Genomic DNA, 18814 nt, shown 5'->3' on the forward strand with positions numbered 1-18814 from the left:
CAGGCTTCATAATGAGCCCCGAAATTTGCAGCAATTCTCATAATCCTTTCTTTAATCCTTCCACCCTCACTTTCTTTTTTGCACCAGTGCATTCTAAGGGAACTACAGCTAACACTGCTGGTTTACAAGTACTGCACACCTTGTCTCCTGCTCCACCCCAGCATCCACTGCAGCAGCAGAGGAACCACAAAAAACACACACACAACAGAGATGAAATACCACCCACTAGTTAAGCTAGTCTTATCAGAAGCATAAGGAAACAACAAGATCCATTTATTAGAAAGGCTTGGAAATACCAGGGTGAAAAAAGAGAGGTTGATTTACAAAAGCAAAATCCAGCTGTGATTTCTTATGGGAAAACATAGAGAATAATCATTTCTGCACTCTGGTAATTTCTTGCCATCAGAAATTGTTATCTCTATACTTGTAAGGTATTTTGAAGTGTCCCTCATATGCCCTGTTTAATGTTTGATCATATAAAGGAACAGTGAGGGCTAGTAATTAGCATGCTTAGGGGTACAAGCAAATACATTATCCATGTTAGAGGGATGAAAAGGCGCAAAATGAACAAAGGGCTGCTCTAAATTAACATCATCAGCACCCGACCACTACAGGAAACAGCTCGAGAAGCAGCACAAACATCAGTCAGGGTTTTTCAAAGACTCTCTTCTCCTTTGGCACTGTGATAGGGACAAATAGCTGCTACCCTTCTATTTCCCTCATTTAGAGATCAAGCACACAGTCCTCCTGTAATTTATTCTCTATGTGTGCCTGGAAAACCGAATATTATTTCTCAAGACATTTTCCCTGTCAAAGTGCAAGGCCATTTGATAATTACAGTAATGTTATGTCTCCACTCCCTACTTGAACAGTCAGAGGCACTTCTTGCAAAAAGCTTTAAATCCACATTAAATCCCATTTAAAATGTGTCAAAATGCAGGAATGACTTAGGAGAGGAAAACTTTATCAAGTATCATAGGTTATCCCTTATTTAGGAGAAAACCTGCACTTGCAAATCCTCCGCTCTTGGTGCAACTGACACATACAAATACAAAAAACCAATTCCACCGCATCCATATTTATATTTCCAATTATGAAGAAGAATGCCTTCTACAAGGGAATGCTGGGAAGAGCCCCATTTGTTATCCTTGGTTAATAAGTTTTATTTTTACATAAACACAGTTATGCATCACCAAGACAGCTCTGCATGAAAACATCTCAGTGTGAGCTGTGAAGAAGTGCATTCTGCAAAGCACCTGCTAGCACTTCACAGGGATCTGGCTGGACACATGCAATGTGCTGCTCTAATCTTTCAGATACTGAAGTAACCTCCCAACATGCTACATTCCTTGTTAAAATCACTTTGCTGTGCACAGTGAGAATTGAGCCAGTCCGTGCTCTCAAGCAGGTAGAAGATGTAGATACTTCTAAGAGTGAGCTCCCCTAAGACATGCTACAGCCTTTATCTTTGGAGCCATTTATTAATTACCTTTTAAAATTACTTTAAATTTATTTATTTTAAAGAGACTAAATTCATGGAGAAGAAAAAAGCAGAGGTTTCTACCCCAGTAATCCTGCCTTGGGAGGTCGGTCCTTGCCTTCCAAGGTTGCAAGTAAAGATACTTTGCTGCAGCAACCTGTTCTTGGTTTCCTCTCATCCCTAAGTGGTGTCTCCCACCCCCTGAGGGCTGGCTGCTTTCCTTGCAGCCTGTCACACTTGAGATAGGCTGAAGCTTAAAGCTTGGTGCTGCAAATCTCTTGCCTGCCACAGTCCATTGCCTGGAGCTTTTCATGCCAAGCTGGTTTCTCCTCCAGAGGGGCTACAGAATCCTCCTTACCCTGAAGATACAGTTATTCGAACCCTCTCATTTCTTAGGAGAATCTTGTGTGTAATTAAGACCTATGCATCCACTAGGCAGCAATTACTCTAGCTGCTGTCACACTTACTCAATTATGAATGAAGAAATCTAGGCAGTTTTGAAAACAGCTTCTAATTCTACAAAACAGCCTTAAATCTAAGGTGTACCCCATGGGACAACAGAACTGCTACACACTCAGCTTCAATAATCCAAACCATTTGTGAACCAAGACACAATCTAGATAACAAAGGATAACCTCCACATGTCCTCTTGCATGCTAAATACAGAGGAATGTATCCATTTATGTTTATACCTCTGTAGCATTTCAATAGCATTGCTTTTAACTATTGGGTTTATACCACATCTAGTGGAAAGACAACTCAACCACTGCTTTCAGGTATTTTCATCTTCAGAACAGGCACCAGAGAAATTGTTTGTGGCTGTTGCCCTTCACAGTAAAGGATTACAAAGCAATACATGTGCCCCTCCAAAGTGACAGGATTAAGTTTTCCAAATTTAGCAACTTCAAAGATTGGTCAAGAATAGCAAAACGGGATCTGAGTAACACAAATACGTATAGCCACATTCTTGTGCAAGGGAGAAGAGAAAACTGCTCTCTCAAAAGCAAAGCTTTTCTGCAAGAGGTACCTGACATCAGAAGAGGAATACCACGTGAGAACTCACCCGAGACACGAGTCATCCTGGTGGAAAAATAGCACTGCTCTAGGTCCTCAAAGTGAGCTGTGAGGCGCTTGCGTCGCGAGGCCAGCGTGCTGTTATACCACGGCTGCTTTTTGGTCTGAGTGGAGAAGGGACAACACTCCAGAAAGTTAAAAGCCAGGCCTGGGTTTCACTGCTATAGATTTTACTCAATTATACCATAGGTCAGAAGTGTAAAATGACAATAAATGAAGAATCTTGGCACTGTCAACAATTATTTCTTAGGGTCCTGTGCTGAAACCTTTAATGTAACAAAAACAAATCCCTGCTTTTAGACAGTTTGTTTCCTGAACCTTAGTAAATTTAGTGATTCTGGCCTCACATACAGGACAGGCAATCCTAAACCCCGGGGAGTGAGTCCTCTCTTGCATTTATACAGATGGGCAGCATAAGCCAACTTCTAGCTTCACAAATCAAACAGACTGTACAACAAATACTCCCCAGATCCTTGGCCGACAGCTCATTAAAAGAGAAGGAAGTGTTTATTTTAATGAGTTAGTTACTGAATTACTTCTTTTGAAGCAACTCAGTAGCTCTCTGTAAAACTAAGCAAATAAAACAGAAGCAAAAGACAGTATGAAGTTCAAAGGTTAATTGAAAAGAAGTTCCTGAAGCTCATCATTAAAGCCATTTCCCAACCTACCCAAACAGTAACAGTGAGATGTAGGAGCAAAGGATTTAAACTACGTGAGTAATCTTTCCTGCAGAAGCAAACACAGAAAATGCAGTACTCACCATTTTAATCACGAGTCATGAAAAGGAATGAAACCCTCTACTACATAAGAAGCACAAATAGCTCCTTGCTATAGGTTCTATTTAAGAAGTCTCACATACCACATCCTCAAAGCTAAATTTTAAAAGATTTAAGAACCATCAAGCTCCCTAATGAACAACATCCTTGAGCAAATACAAGGCCTGTAATGCTACTCAATGGCACTAACAAAACCCACTTCGTGTACAGCTTCCCCTCAATCCATGCAGGGGAACAGCCTGTCCTCATTAAAGCCACCCACCAAGCCAACGAGAACAAAATAAGTTTACAGCCCACTCCAATTTTGTTTGTGCCTGTATAAAAAGCAATCTAACATTTTAGGAAAAAAGCAAATCCCAAGCAGTGAAATCTCCAAGCCACCACTTCCCACACACTGACATCGTGGCTCACACTTGCCTGTGACAGCATCCATGGTCTTCACAGCTTGTTTCATCTCAAAAGCAGCCCCAACCTCAACACACAACACTGGGAAGTGCTCCTACACCAGTACCTTTCAAATACCATTTTCTAAAATTTTACATCTTTCAAAAACTCTTAATATAACACTTCTATAGACTTTTTCTACAATTTTTGTGCACCAGCCTCCAATGTCTCCAGTCTCTCTCAGCACATCAGTAGTGATTTGGCCTTAAGACAACTTCAGGCACTGAACAATCAATCATTCCAGTCTCAAGTTAAGGCAGGCTGCCTGAACCACGATGAGTGACACAACCCAACCCCAGGCCTGATCTGCCAATCCCAGTCCACACTGAGATGGAATCCATCAGGTGGGTGTTTGCCTGATGCCTCCAAAGGAAGATCCCTGTGGAGGAGCTCTCAGGCTGGCACGTGGCAACCCAAGTGTGCTGAGTACCAAGCAAGGGGCACTAACCCACAGTCATGAAACCACCCCCAGCTAAACATTTCAACCTGCTCATGTTTTGCCAAAAAACAGATTTTCATTTTCTATGAAGCCTGCTCCCTGGCTTAACAGGAGGGCAACAGGAGGAAAATATTAGAAAAGATATCCAAGCAATTTTTATTCAATGGCTAAAACTACTATGGTTGCCCTAGTAGAGGATATCAGTTTGGATTCCTCTGTTACCAGGAGTGATTTTATTGTCTGAACTCCATCAGATACTCTAAGGAGTCCTCTAACAACTGTGAAAAAGCTTCTTAGCTGCACACAAGCTCCTTATTTCTAGCAGAAAAAAGGGACTGCCATTAAATACTATCCACAGAATTCCCCAGGGCTTAAGTGACTTGTCCACTATTTACTTCTGAAGCTCATCTTCTGGAAGAGAACTGTCCTAGAGCTTTGTGGTATATAAATTCTTCCCTAACAACATGTTTGTGGGCAATGTAATTACATTGAGAAAGGAAAGCTGTGCAGTCCATGCTAGATAACTCTTACTGCCAACAATGCCCAGTATGTGATTTTTGCCATGACTGACAATTAGGGAAAAACCCCTACAATTTAATTTATATTCTTAAAACTCTTTTTATGGTAAAGTCTTGCTGAAATTAGACTACCTTTGAACAGAAGTGTTTAATTCAAGAGTTCTGTTTGAACTCCCCATCCAAACATATATTAAAGTTTAATTTGAAAATTTGTACTTGAGAGTACAGATCTTGCACTCTTGAGGACAAGAAATCACACTTCAGGACAAAAAATATTATTCTCACACAAATAAGGCTGTCATACAGAATGACAAGAAAGTCTGGGTTGTTTGTTTTGTGAGCTCACCAGCAGGGTAGCTATGCTATTAATTTTGGCTTTGAAATAGGAAGTACTGAGACAAGTTATGTCACTGGAGAACAAACACCCTGTAGCACATCAGAGTCCTAAACACAAAACCCCCATCTACATTACACCTGCCCTCTGAGATGTGGTAGAACTGTAACTCTCTGTTCAAGCAAAAACCTCCAAAGACCAGAGCAGTAGCAACAAGCATTTTCCCACAGACTAATAGATGGAATTTTCTAATTACCAATTAGTTACACAGCTGTATTTAAACATAGATGCGCCCAGGTCTTTTTTTTTCTTTAAATAAAACAAGATCCAACAACAGCTCTTGCACCTTTTAATTTATCAGTTTCATGCTGGTGTATGCCAGGGATGGTCCACCACCACAAGAGAGCACCCAAGGCACAGCTGGAATGTGCCCAGCAGTCCGTCTGCCCAGATGAAAACTGTATAACCTTTATGGAACTGTGAGCTGGGTATGAGTGTCACCTCCCCAGTCCAGCTGAATTCCTCCAAGGTTCTAGACTACAGAAGTGCTGTTTGGAATTTGGGAGGCCCTATGGATCAGACAGTTTGGAGGCTGCCTACCAAATAGTTCCATTCTATATGCAGCTTTTTACCCTCTATATGAATTTATAACGGTTTGTAAAAGGCCCTGCTGAGGACAAATGATGTAAGTGTGCTGGAAATTATTTTTTTGTTTTGAAAGTTAAGCCAAGGGACAGGGTCAGGGATTTACCTCCCTTCCCCAGTGCTGCCCACATGGGCCATGAAGAGCAAACCATATCCCCTCTTCCATGGAAGAGTCAGCTTTAAGAAAATATTCAGATGTCTAAATACATTACACCAGGTCTCTCTCACACAGCTGGGCACAATCATTCCTACAGCTGCAGCTGCCCATACAACCAGGTAAAAGCTGCAGCTGACCAGTGCTCTGGAGATGGATGAAGGTGTACCTCAACCCTGACTAATCTCCACATTCAGCCTCCCATCCCCCCCATATAAATGCAGACATTTATATATGATCTTACCTGAGAACTGCCACTGAAGCCTGGAGGCTGGCTGTACTCGGTGGAGTCAATAATACTACTGCAAAAATAAAAGAAATAGTCTACTTGAATTGCTGCACAGCCATCCTTTATCATTTTTAACCTGTTTGCTATTCCCCCCCTTGACACTCTGCAGCATACTCGCCTCTGAAATCCATTTTACAGACAGGGAACACAAGGCTTTATTTTGTTTGGGGCTTTAGGAGAGACTTTTTTTTTTAAACACAGTTTTCTTAGAGCAGAATGCTGTCACACACAATTACGTGTAGTGCAGTCAAATAATTTCTAATTAGAATGCAAATGCATATCTTTCATATGAAATATGCAGCACAAGACATTCTGAAAATAACATGCTACCACTGGTTTTCAATTCCTTAAAAAAAGAAAGAAAATAGAGAAGTCTAATTCTCTGGCATTTGAACCAACACTGGAAAGGGAAAACCTAGAGAAATCAGTGTAAGACAGACACTTGTTTAAACAGACAATTAAGGAAATATAGAAATAACCTAAAAAAATATACTGACAGCCAGGATTACTATTATTAAAAAATACTACACCATATTATAGTATCTATAATGGCACAGCATACCTTTTAAATCAATGTTTTCAAAACACAGCACTGACATGCAAACTCAATAGCATTTAATTTTCAAAACTGCAAAAAGATCTCCTGATCCAAGCAGAAAACAGGTGGTTCAGTGCTCTTCGACACAGAGGCAAAAAATTCAGCTCCCACAGTAAGACACCAGAGTCATATAAAAGCACACTTATCACTCAAATTTCATATACCTCCAGGACAGGCAAAGATTAGCATACAAGGACACAATTTTATTGATTATGCAGAATACATTATGAAAATCACCACAATTAATTTCTAAAAAAATTTTTTAACTGCTTTGCTTCTGCTATGTCATTTGACTTGGACAGAGAAGAAACTAGTTGGGATCATTGTTCTCATTATTCTCAGTCTTTCTTATGAGATGACCTTAGATTATAAGCATTGCCTGGGAAAGCTGAAGGTTTCTTTAAAAGCTTCTAAAACACTGCTGTAGGTCTTAGTTTTGTCAAACATAATTTTACCAATTCCTGCTTGTGTAGCAGCTGACAGAACTTATGTGGAAACTTGAGAATCTAGGTCATAAACAAATTGGTTTGGTTGAAATGCAGGGCAGGGCACCTCTAAGTTTGGAAAAATGAACCAATGGTACCAGTGCTTAAATATTTCTCTGAATGTTTTCAAGCTCCCCTGGAAGTGGAAACAGAAGATGAGATATAACCACTGATGAGAATTTAAAAATTAACTGGGAAAATGAGATTTACTGGACTTCTGTTCCAGGCAAGACAAAAGCTGCAAACAAAGAAAATCTAAGAGATAAAAATCATTATTTGCAGAAGCTATTGTAAGGCAGAAAACAGCAGAGCCATTTCAGGCATGGCTGAGGACAATGAACTTTAAATTAGAATGTGGCTGCATGAAATAATGAAACATGGACAGCAGATCCTGCCAGAACTGCAGGAATAACACATTCAGCTAGAAAGCAATGAAAAACTACTCCACTCTGAGACAGGTACAGAGGCAATTAACAGCAGAACACAGACTTGGAGTGTCTGGTCTCGTTTTGCTGCAGGTTGTCTGGTGATGTAAAGCCTTCAAGAGTGTAGACGTCATCTCCCTAACCAGAGTACAAATTCAAAGATATTTCTATGCTGTGCCCACAGCTGAGTTAACTCATATATGCTTGAATGTTTTTCCTTTCAATAAAAGGGATGCAAGTAATCAGAAAATTACAGTGCTATCCAGTTTTTTTTTTAAAGAATGTAACATTAGGTTCAGTTTGGAAATTCAGCTACACTCATATGACATTTAAAAACACAGAACAACAACAAACAAGGCAACCCACAGACTATAAATCCCATTACAAGGATGGGAGGAGGTAATTAGAACAAATGGAGAGGAAGGAGGATCAGGATTTCAATAACTGAACCAGTTACCAAGCAACTCATTTCTAGATCAGAATTTTCCTTCAGACCCCTATTAGTGGTAGCTTGTTATTGCTATTAGTCCTGGATAGCATCACAGATAAGTTGCTTATTCCTACCTCCTGTTTGCACCACTTACTGGGAGCAGAAATAACACACATGCCAGTTCAGAAAAGCCATACACAGAACTATTTGTTTTCTTCCCTTATTCTTCCCCCCTTGTTCTCTATTAGTATACAAACCAAGCAACAGGCAACACTGTAAACAAGCACTGTGCTATTACCCAATTTAATGTTTCATCACACCCTGCACAGGCACAGGAGAAAACACGTGTTTCTTGCAGCCAAGGATGTACTGAACATCATAGCTGTGCTTGGGTTTTTTGCTAAAGAGCTTCTGAAGGAAGCTGGGGGAAGGAAACTAATTTCACATTTTGAAGATGTTAAAAGTGGGGAGGAAAAAAAAGCTACAAACAATGAAAAGAAACAGAAAATTAATGAAGCAAGCGTGTGATTTAAAGGAAGCAGATGAATAAGGGCAAGTCACCAGAGACCAGATAAAAACTGAATTCCAAAGAACTCTATTTTCTTGAACTTTAAATTCAAAGGCTAAAGAAGTTTTCTTCCCCTCAGCACTAGTCACTGATAACCTTGTACTATTTATAAGGCACATTACTAAAGTGTTATACAATTATATTTCATTAGCAGTGTGTTAAGTATGTTAAGTTATATTTCAATTTAAATACACCATTTCAATTCACTGATAGGCTAAAGAGCCTCTGCAAGTTCAATATCATTTTAACATGGAAGAGAATCCATCCCAAACTATATTTGTATTTCACTCTTAGTGGTTCATGGCATCTCTGAAACGCACTCTGAAGATTAAATATTTCAGTTAAGAGAAAAATCAGCATATTTCATATCAGCTGTTCTGCAGCATTCTTGCCAAGGAGGAATGTTGTTGAGATATTCTTCAAAACTTACACTTAATGTTGAAAATAAAATTAGTTTCAAATGGTAGACCTTCCTGGAATGTAATTTATGGTAATTCACACCAATGCAATTACTCAAATTGTATAAAACTGTCAAAATAGGGCAGGGATAGAAGGAGTAACTTCTGGGAACAACTGATGCCTGTTGAGGTAATTCCTTCATATACCGATTTCTCTTCTACCACTCAAGGCTGCTTCTTAACACAGGAATGTCACTAAGAAAAAGATAAGGGGTCTTCTAAAGCAGAAAGAAAAAGGCATTCCCACATTCCCTAGAAATCACCTAAATATCCTATTATATCACACCCCTGTCATGCTGTACCAGGGGGAAATTCCAAAATTCAAGACACAGCCAAGATGACCCAGATAGGCAGGGAAGATGAGCCCAAGGTCCCTGCACCCATCTTGGCTCCATCCCACTGCCCCCTCCCAGGAGACCCCAGGTGAAACACATCAATCCAAAGATCACTACAATTCTTCTGATACTATCTTACATCTTCAAATGCAAGAATTGAGATTGATTGACCCCTAGGACATGAAATAAATAGGCATAAAGGAATATTAAGAAATTCTCAGTAGACTGAAACCAGTGTAGCTCTAACTGCAGACTGTTCCCCCCTCAATGCTTTTACTAAAACTCCTGGGCTCAAAATGTTATTCCAGCCTTCAACAGATAAAGAAAGTTCTTTGGGGGCTTGTTTGTTAGCTTAGCTCAAGTAATAGAGATACATTTCTCCTCATAAGTAGAATCTCCTGTTAAAAGAGAAAGGTTTCTGGGCCTGAAGGCATCCAACATCCAACAAATTGATGTTGCCCAACCCGTGCTCAAGTTTACCCCAAGCCTCTCTACCACGGAGTAAAACCAATCTATTTAATAGCCAATAACCAGAAAAGTAGTAGAACCTGACAAGAATCTCATGAGTTTCACAAAACTGCTTCTTGGCAAAACAGCAATACTCCATACCAAGAAACAAATCTGTACCTAAAAAGAATTGAAGAAGCAGTGAAGAACTGAATTAGAAATGCTGTTCCCATCCATTCTGATCATATTTCTGTCCCTTCCCTCAGGGGCAGCCAGAGTTACATAGAAATATCAGAGATATTGGTCTCTCTGTCCAGAAATAGCATCTTGGTAGGAAAATCCAGCCAATATTGCTGGGTTCCTCACCACAGCACTGTTTCTAAGTCTCTTCAAGGGAAGAAATCTGATCATTTTTTACTTCTGGGCTATTAGGTTTAGAGCTGCTAACTGCAAAAAAAAATCTACCAGTACAATTTTATAACAGAAAATGACAGTTTAGAGAACTCTACTTCTAAGAGATAGCAGAGATGATCACTTAATAACATAACTTGGCCCTGCTGAAATTAGATAAAAAGACATCTGTAAAGTAGAGCACTTCAAACTCTGGCACTTACAACTTGGATACAAGAAGCATCTGCAGTATTATCATCAAGAAACCAGACTATGCAATATTCCAGGCAAAAATACACATGAAATTATGTTATTAGAAAGGCATTTCATTAAATCAAAACAGACAGCAGATAAACAGAATCAATAGGCTGTACATTTCAAATTCTGATCTGAGCCCATACCTTTAGCTATCCATGCTGATTAGGGGAGCCAGAGCACTCCAGCACCATACAAAATTAAGACCTTTCATATGCCAAGCAGAACAACACAATGTTCAGAAAAGGTAGCATATAAATAATAGTAATATTTTATTCCATAGCAAAGGCTTATGACTCAAGTTTACTAATTCACATGACATTTAAAGCCATCGGTTTTCCATGGCATCTGATTCAGAGCAGATTTTTCATCCAAATGCAGGCTCAGATGGCTTTTTCTTCACTTCTTTGTTCACATAAAGTTTACAGCAATTAGAAACACAATAGGAAAATACTGTACAGCACTCAAAAAACAGTTTTGCTCGTGTTTTGGGCACTGCTTGGAAAGCACTAGCATGTAGAGTGCAACATGTGCAGTTTGAAATCCAAGTTGAGTTGCAAGCTCCATACCTGTGTGAAGGTGAGGGAGCCTCAAACTGTGGCACTGTGCTGTCCTCACTGACTGGGGAGTACAGGCCACTCATCTCCTGAAACAGAAAGCCACGTTACATCAGGGCTGACAAAACATGTCTGTCTAATACATGTGTTTACATAATACTGCTGCTTTTCTTGTGTCTACATTTACTCAACTCTTACCTAAAAATCCTAACCTATACCTGAGAAAACACTGATTTTCTTCAATTTTTTTTTTCAGTTACCATTCAGACTGGGTTTCAAAAATCCTACACCTGTTGTGCTCTGTGCTTCAAGAGTGGCAATTTTGGACTTTATATTCCAACAAACCCAACAGATTTGGTTATCATCCAATTGCCTCTAACCCATCTCCCTTAAACATGGCAGAACTAGCAAGCTGTAACTGCATTTTTGAGATATGTGCAAACTTATCTAACAGCCTTCAAAACTGGAAGGTAAAGCTGGATATGGGTCATGGCAAGAATAGTCACAAGGCAACAGGGCAAAGGTGGTGCCACAGACTTAAAAGAGGATCTGTCAGTCCTCTGTGGGACCACTGCACAAGAGATAAACTTTGCACATGAACTTGGCTTTGTCCCTCCCAGACTAAGTCACTGCTGTGTACCCAGTGTGAAACTGTCTTTCATCTGTTTGGGAAATGGAAGCTATGCAGGATGCAGCAGCTCATTAGTTGAGGGGCAAAGTGTTCTCAGGACAATTATTACTTGTGCTTTCAAATTCCCACTAGGTGCCTATTAGTTGATAGGTAGAAAGAAGGATATTTGTGACAAGAGAGATCCCAGGCTTTAGAGGTTAGAGCCAAGGTCAGCATCACACCCCAGGAATATACCATAGCTGCAGCCCACTGAAATGCCTGATTAAAGAGCACAGAAACAGGTAGCTGGATGCTCTTTGAGAGATTCCACAGCTTTTGGGAATAGTTTCTCCTAGATCTCAAGACTTATTTTACCAGTCTGAATAAAACACACTAAGGTATATTTATTTCACCAAAGCTGAAAAGCATTTAGGAAAAGAGGTCTGAAAAAATTCCAAACAGCTATCAGATAGATAAATGGGAATTCTTGCAGTTGTCAGTAATATTTCTATTTTGCTAATTCATCAGCACACATATTAATTGCATGAAACATTCTAAAAGGCTTTTTGGAAGGTAGTTGGGAACACATGCTGATTGCTCAAGATGAGCAAGCAGTGAGAAACAGACCAGCAAACTGATTCCCGAGAAGCTTTAAGGGAATGATATTTGGAGAGGTGGCAGTCTGATGTATTCCTGAAACATCAGCTCCCTACTGCAAGATTAAATACTAGAATGGATTACAGAAAAGGACCAAGAGCAACCTAAAAACTCAGTGAAGACAGAAGGATTGCATTGATGGGGTTACAGATTCTTGGAGAATAATTCTTAGCAAAAATATCAAGAGATTCCCATTATTAAGGAATTAAGATAACTATATCAGGAGGTAGCAGCAATCAGTTTTGACATGCAGCAGGAACTGGTTTTGTTCCTGCCCAGTCTGCACAACAGCCCTCTTCTGAACCCCCCACACCTCTCCATTTTAAGACTTAGATGCTGCTAAGGTTTAAACAACCTGTGCAAACAGCCAGCAACGTACAAAAATCTTAAATTCTGATCAATATACCAGCTGCTGATTTCTAGCAACTACTCTAAAATACTTACTACCAACACAAAGAAATGATTATATAAGAGCTACCTAACTGCAGCCTGCACACATCAACTAAATGAACAAATTAAAGAAAGAGCATCATCTGTTCATTTTCCCATTACTGACTTAAATGCCGTAAATTTAACCCAGCAGCCTCACAGCAGGGCAGACAGCTTGATGAAAATGAAAAATTGCCAGAGTCAGAACAATGTCTGGGCACCTCACCTCTACACGTTTAATATCTTCTTCCAGAACACTTAGCTCCTTCTGGATCTGCTCCAATTGCTGTGGATAAGAGAATGGGAGAAGTCTAAATCAATCTGCACTGCACCACCACCAAGATAAATTACAATCTTTCCAGAGAGGAATCTGAACTCTCTTCACTGGTGTGCTACACAATTCAAAAGTCACCAGGCAAGAAGTTCAAATGCACAGATTAATGTAAGTGTGCACACAAACCACATTCAAGACAAACTATTATTTTGAAACAATGTGAAACAAGAGCAGGAGGTATTTGGATGTCAATCACAGAAACGTACATTATTCAAACTAATACTATTATGCTCTTCTAACATGTCTCAGACAAGATGTAACAGGTTTGCAAAGACTGAGTATAGAACGACAAAGTGGTCTGGGTTAGATGGGACCTTAAAGATTATATCACTCCACCCCCTGCCACAGGCAGGGATTCCTTTCATTATCCCAGGTCGCTCCAAGCCCTGTCCAGCCTGGCCCTGAACACTTCAAGGGATGGAGCAGCCACAGCTTCTCTGGGCACCCTGTGCCAGAGGCTACTCATCCTCACAGGGGAGAATTTCTTCCTAATATCTGAACCCACACTCTCACTTTCAAACCGTTCCCCCATTTGTCCTGTCACAATTAGAAAAAAACACAATGAAAGACAATGATAATTTCACCGTTCAGTTAAATACAAAATGTTTTGCTGGAAGGTATCAAGGCTAATTCTCATCCCAGCTGTTAACCTGTCACTTGCTGATTTAAACGCTGTCATTAAGTTTCTGGGTTGGAAAGAACCTGTTTTGACCAGAGCAAGATTTGCTCCTGGCACTGAGCAAGCACCACGTGGTAACAAGGCATCACTTCTTCCAAAGGTGTGATACTTACCTTGGATTACACCATAAGCTCCAGTCCATTTGAGGGCTACACCTGAAAGGGTCAGAAGGAGACTTCCCCTCTCACCAGCCAACATTTCCTTTCCCTTCTTTGTGTCACATGGAATATCTTCCAGGTTTTTGGTCAGTCAGCAAGCTGGATTTGCTCACCTCAAGCAACTGAAGCCACAGGCTTGATAACTGTTTACACCTAAGCAAGGACATCGTCTCCTTACCTGTTTGTTCAGCAGCTATGTCCCACCCTAACACCCAGAGCCTAAACCCAGCCCTGCAGGGCCCAAACACACACACATTCCTCTAGGTGAGAGCTCCTGACATCAGCTCCAGAGCAAGTCTGGTTCACTGAGACACGTAAGTGTAATAAATACACAGAGAACTGGAAGTGCCCCTGACTCTCCTCAGCTCCCAGTAAAAAATTTACAGACAACCAGCAAGGTGGCCTGTGACCAGAAGCATTTGCTGAGTAAAGTCCAATGAAAGCTTAAGCACAACATATTCTCCAAAGACAAATTTTTATACTTTCAACTTTACAACAGAATATTAAATTGCCCAAATTCAAAGTTACAAGTTTGGCAAGACATATTACTCTGACATATTCCAAAGAATATCTGGCAAGCTACTCCCAAAGACTTATTCACTCAAGTGCTCAAGTTTGTTCCTTTAAGAGGCAGGAGGTTCTGCTTCAACAAAAAGTACAATTTAAACCTCTTCTAATAAAGCATTCCAAATATCTGTGCACTCTGCATTAAATAATCTACCATTTTAATTTTCCTCTTAAACACTAACAAAAGCTTCAGTCCCTGAAAACAGGAGAAGAAAGGGCTGCTGGGTCCACACCTATTTCTAACATGGCTGCTTCTTTGAATGAGATGACTTTATAAATGTATAATAATCTCTGTACTCTGAAGGCTTCAGTTTACATTTAATTTGAGGCACAGACAGCAAAAGTTTAATGGTTTAGAACTAGACTGCCACAGATAATTTACAAATCACTACACCATAGCAGATAATTCCATTTTCACTTTCGAAACCTGCAGCAGGAATAGCAGGTGGTGCTACAGCTCCAAGATTAGTGGCAAAGTTAAGTGACACTTGCACAGCACGGGTCCTGCCTGAACTCAGCTCTAGAAAATACCATTAGTCCCCCACATTCATAAATCCCATTTAAAAAGAAGTTACAAAACCACTTACAAGTTCCAAAATTACAGTGAGGAAATCAGCTATTCTACAAAGTACTGGCTCACAGCCAAACTGGACATCTGAAAAATAATTGATGCTGCCATCACATAAACAGGATACTTTTTATAGGAACAAGAGCAGAGACTTTTTATTGGCCAGCTTTCATTAACTATTGCATACAGCCAAGAGCATGAGATCTGGTACTTTATTACCAATTCTTCCTTCTAGTTACAACCTACCATAAACTTACCCAACAGCAGCAGCTCTAAAAAGCAGGCAAGAATGTTTCATGCTTGTTTTAGGAGGAGTCTTCTCAGGCCACCAGCATAAAATTAATTAATGTCCACAATGAAACCTTTGGTTTTTTGGTATGTTAGTTGAAGTGTTTTAATCTATCAAAGACCTTAAATCAATCCACATTCATTCCAATTAAACTTTGAAAAACGAGACTACTGATTTATAATTGCCAGCCTATGAGAGACATTTAAGGAAAGCTAAATGAATTGTACTTCTTGCAGTATATTCAGATTTAAGGGCCCTTAATTTAATTTTCACTGGTTGGGCACAGAAAGCAAGCCAAGTCCTGTCCCAGTGATGGGCAGAATCACACCTGTTAAGCTTTGGATTAAGTCAGCAAAAGCACTTCCAACGAACACTAAAATGTGTGCTTGGAGAGAAGCACATACTATAAATTCTCTTTTCAGACACAGATGCTTTCCCAGAAATGAAAAGGCCAATATGGACAAGGAGAAGGTCCTTAATTCGGTGATTAAACCTCAATTTCAACTCCAGTGAATGAACTACAATAAGCAGGTGTGTAACATTCTGGTCCCATTGTTCAGATTTAGGAATATGTACAGAAGAAACATTTTTATAATCCTGGAAAAGGGATTTCAGATGGTCAAGAAGCTACCAAGAACTTACACAATGCTAAACACCAGGTCAAGGTTATTTTATTTTTGGTTGGCCATCTACTAACAAGCCTATCTGGGTATAGCACTAAGGTTTCATCCTGGAGCTTCCTGTTTTTCCTGGAGCAAGGGCCCCTTGGGAGGCAGCAACTTCCTGCCTTGTGTTTGTGCAGCACGGACAACAAGCAGTCCTGACAGGGTCTCCTGGTGCCAGTTCTAAGTGTTTGCAATAAACTAAAAGCCCAGCAGAGCCTCCCAGTGCCACAGACACAGCCTAGAAAAACACATAATGGAAGGAGCTATAGACCCTTGACCAACTGTCTTTCTAATTCTAGAAAAATCACAGAGCAGCAAAGAACAAAAAAAAAAAACAAAAAACCAAAAAGCTTTTTCTAGAAAAAGCAAAGAACAGCAGGAGTTATTTTCTACAGAAATACTGCAAAATCAGCAACACTGTTTTAATAAACAGCTTAAAAAGCATCTGGATTCACAGTTTTTGGAAGCTCACAGGCCATTTTATGTACAGTAACACACCTTCCAGGCTCTGATCCAGACTCCCTGTGCAGTCATCACAACATACACTATAGATCCAGACAAATAGATGAAACTATTACCAGAGGGAACATCATTTTCCCAGCAACACAAAGCCATTGCTCCAACCAAGATGAGGTAAAAATTACCACCCAAGGAGGATAAACCAGGTAATCACTGTAAAAAAACCCTTAATTCTGTCCTGTGGCTTCATCCATCCAACATCAGAATCTTCCTACTTCCTGTTCTTTCACCAAGTGCTGCTTTAACAAACCACAGTGTAAACTTCACTATAACAGCTGAACTTTTCTAAAGGTACCCTGTGAAATTAATTTCTATCTGTAGAATACAATACCTCAATGACAATGCACAATAAGATCAGTTTCTCTCTCTGGAAGTTTTGTCTGTCTCTGGGTTTTCTTTCCATTGTTGCTTTGGATGCAGAGCCTTTTGCAACATACAGGGCAACTGTGGCATGAAAGTCATCTTCAGACCTTAGAGAAATTTTAGTCTTATAAATTAATTGCAAATATCACTTATTTTGACAAAATACCTCTCTGTTACAATGTATTTGCACAACTAGAACCAGGTGCAAGGCTTTTCTTAATACAAAGACAGGAACACCTGAGCCTCCACAAGTTTCATTTAGTGAAATACGGCATTCAAGCCTCTTAAACGTGTGGACAGTCCATCTATAACATATTTATCTGCTTCTCTGATCAATACTTCCGCCAAATGATAAATGTTTCCTCAAAACTGGGGAAGAGCTAACAGAAAGGCTTGAGAATATCCAGGCTGTTTAACACACAGAATTCCCAAAGGTAGGAGTATGATAAAGTATGTTTCATGTCTTGCATATTCCTCTCCCTCATTTACATCCTACAGTATGGAGGAAATATGCTCTGAAAGCTTAGTGATAGGGTCTGATAGAAAAGCCTCATAAGATAAGGACACCTGAGGAAGGGAAGAAAGCTGCCTAAACAATTAGACTAATTGCCTTAGAGTGTAATGTATCAGTAGTAGGTGCTTTCTTTGCAAGACCTCTCCAGCACAGCAAGGAGAGCCAGCTGTATACACTGATACCACCATGATAATTTTTAGTTTGCTATTCACACACTCATTGTATCCTTGGGCTTCTTATCACTGCTTCTGGAGCTCACATCTCTCATTCAGTAACTTAAAAAGGCAAAGAGATTTAAATACCAGGTAGGTGCAGTGGATAGGGACCTGATTACTCTAGCTATAAATTCTCCTCAGTAGTCCTGAAATGTAATCAAGACCACATGACAACAAAAGAGCATGACTGATTCCTGGTTCTGTCACCTCCTCTTGCTTACTCATTAGTTCATCCATGTGTGAACATGCAGAACATAAGGCTTGACAGGTGAAGTGATTACACAGGGTAATGACATCCCTGGAGAATTCATTATTAGAATTCCCAGCCATTACCCCACGATAACTAATAACTCTTCATATTTTTAGTATCTAACATTTGAGGGTGCAAAGAACAACAATGATTCTGAAATGCTGAGCAGGTACTCAGTGCCACAAGCCTGAGACATTTCAGGATTATTTTTCTGTCCCAGGATGTTAATCAACTAAAAAAACAGCCTTATGCTTTAGCAGACATAAAAGAGGCCTTGTTTGTTAGACATGAGAGACTAAACATCACATTATTAGAAAGAAAAAATAAAAATGAAGTGATATCTGCCAAGGGAAACATGAATGCACCCGAAGAATAGCAGCTGTGTAGAACTTGATTTGTGATACCAATCATCAAGCTCAGTATTCTTCTTCAGTAAGCAATGGTGCTGCTTGACAAAAATACCATCAGGCAGCTGAACTAATAATATTTTAGCATAAATTATCTATATGATCTATATAGTTTTGTCTAACTGGAGACATTCAAATCCTGAGCAGACAACTAGCAAGGCCTCTTCCTTAAAGTATTGAACATAAAAGTGGGGAGAATTAACTGATACATTCAGTTTTCTCACAAAGTGTTCAAGATGAAAGAACAGGTGAACATCTAAAATTGACAAAGTTAAATTTGCAAAAGCATTTATGCAACACACGTATGGAAGCAAGAATTTTAAAAAGTCACAAGCAGCTGCATTTGGTTTCCCGGGAAAATAGTAATAAATACCCATCAGTGCCAAGATAAAATATTTCATTATTAAACTTGACCTTCCAGACATTTTGGGTCCTTAATATCAACAGAAGAGGACACTGGATTAAGAAAAAAAAAAAATGCAGTGTGTG

The 18814-nt window shown here is 39.7% G+C and overlaps 1 protein-coding gene across 3 annotated transcripts in view; it reads right to left on the reverse strand.

Annotated features, from left to right (window-relative positions):
• Nucleotides 1-18814, reverse strand: part of COP1 (COP1 E3 ubiquitin ligase) — a 124745-nt gene that overhangs the window by 88203 nt on the left and 17728 nt on the right. For all 3 annotated transcript variants that reach the window (XM_077785294.2, XM_085586660.1, XM_021545970.4), the window contains exons 7-10: nt 13024-13083; nt 11114-11190; nt 6109-6166; nt 2544-2658 (exon numbers count right to left, since the gene is read on the reverse strand). In XM_077785294.2, coding sequence (XP_077641420.1) covers nt 2544-2658; nt 6109-6166; nt 11114-11190; nt 13024-13083 — 310 coding nt within the window. The remainder of the gene's footprint in view (nt 1-2543; nt 2659-6108; nt 6167-11113; nt 11191-13023; nt 13084-18814) is intronic.

The sequence above is a fragment of the Lonchura striata genome, chromosome 8 (assembly GCF_050655825.1).
Source record: "Lonchura striata isolate lonStrDom1 chromosome 8, ASM5065582v1, whole genome shotgun sequence".
In the NCBI taxonomy this organism is placed as follows: domain Eukaryota; kingdom Metazoa; phylum Chordata; class Aves; order Passeriformes; family Estrildidae; genus Lonchura; species Lonchura striata.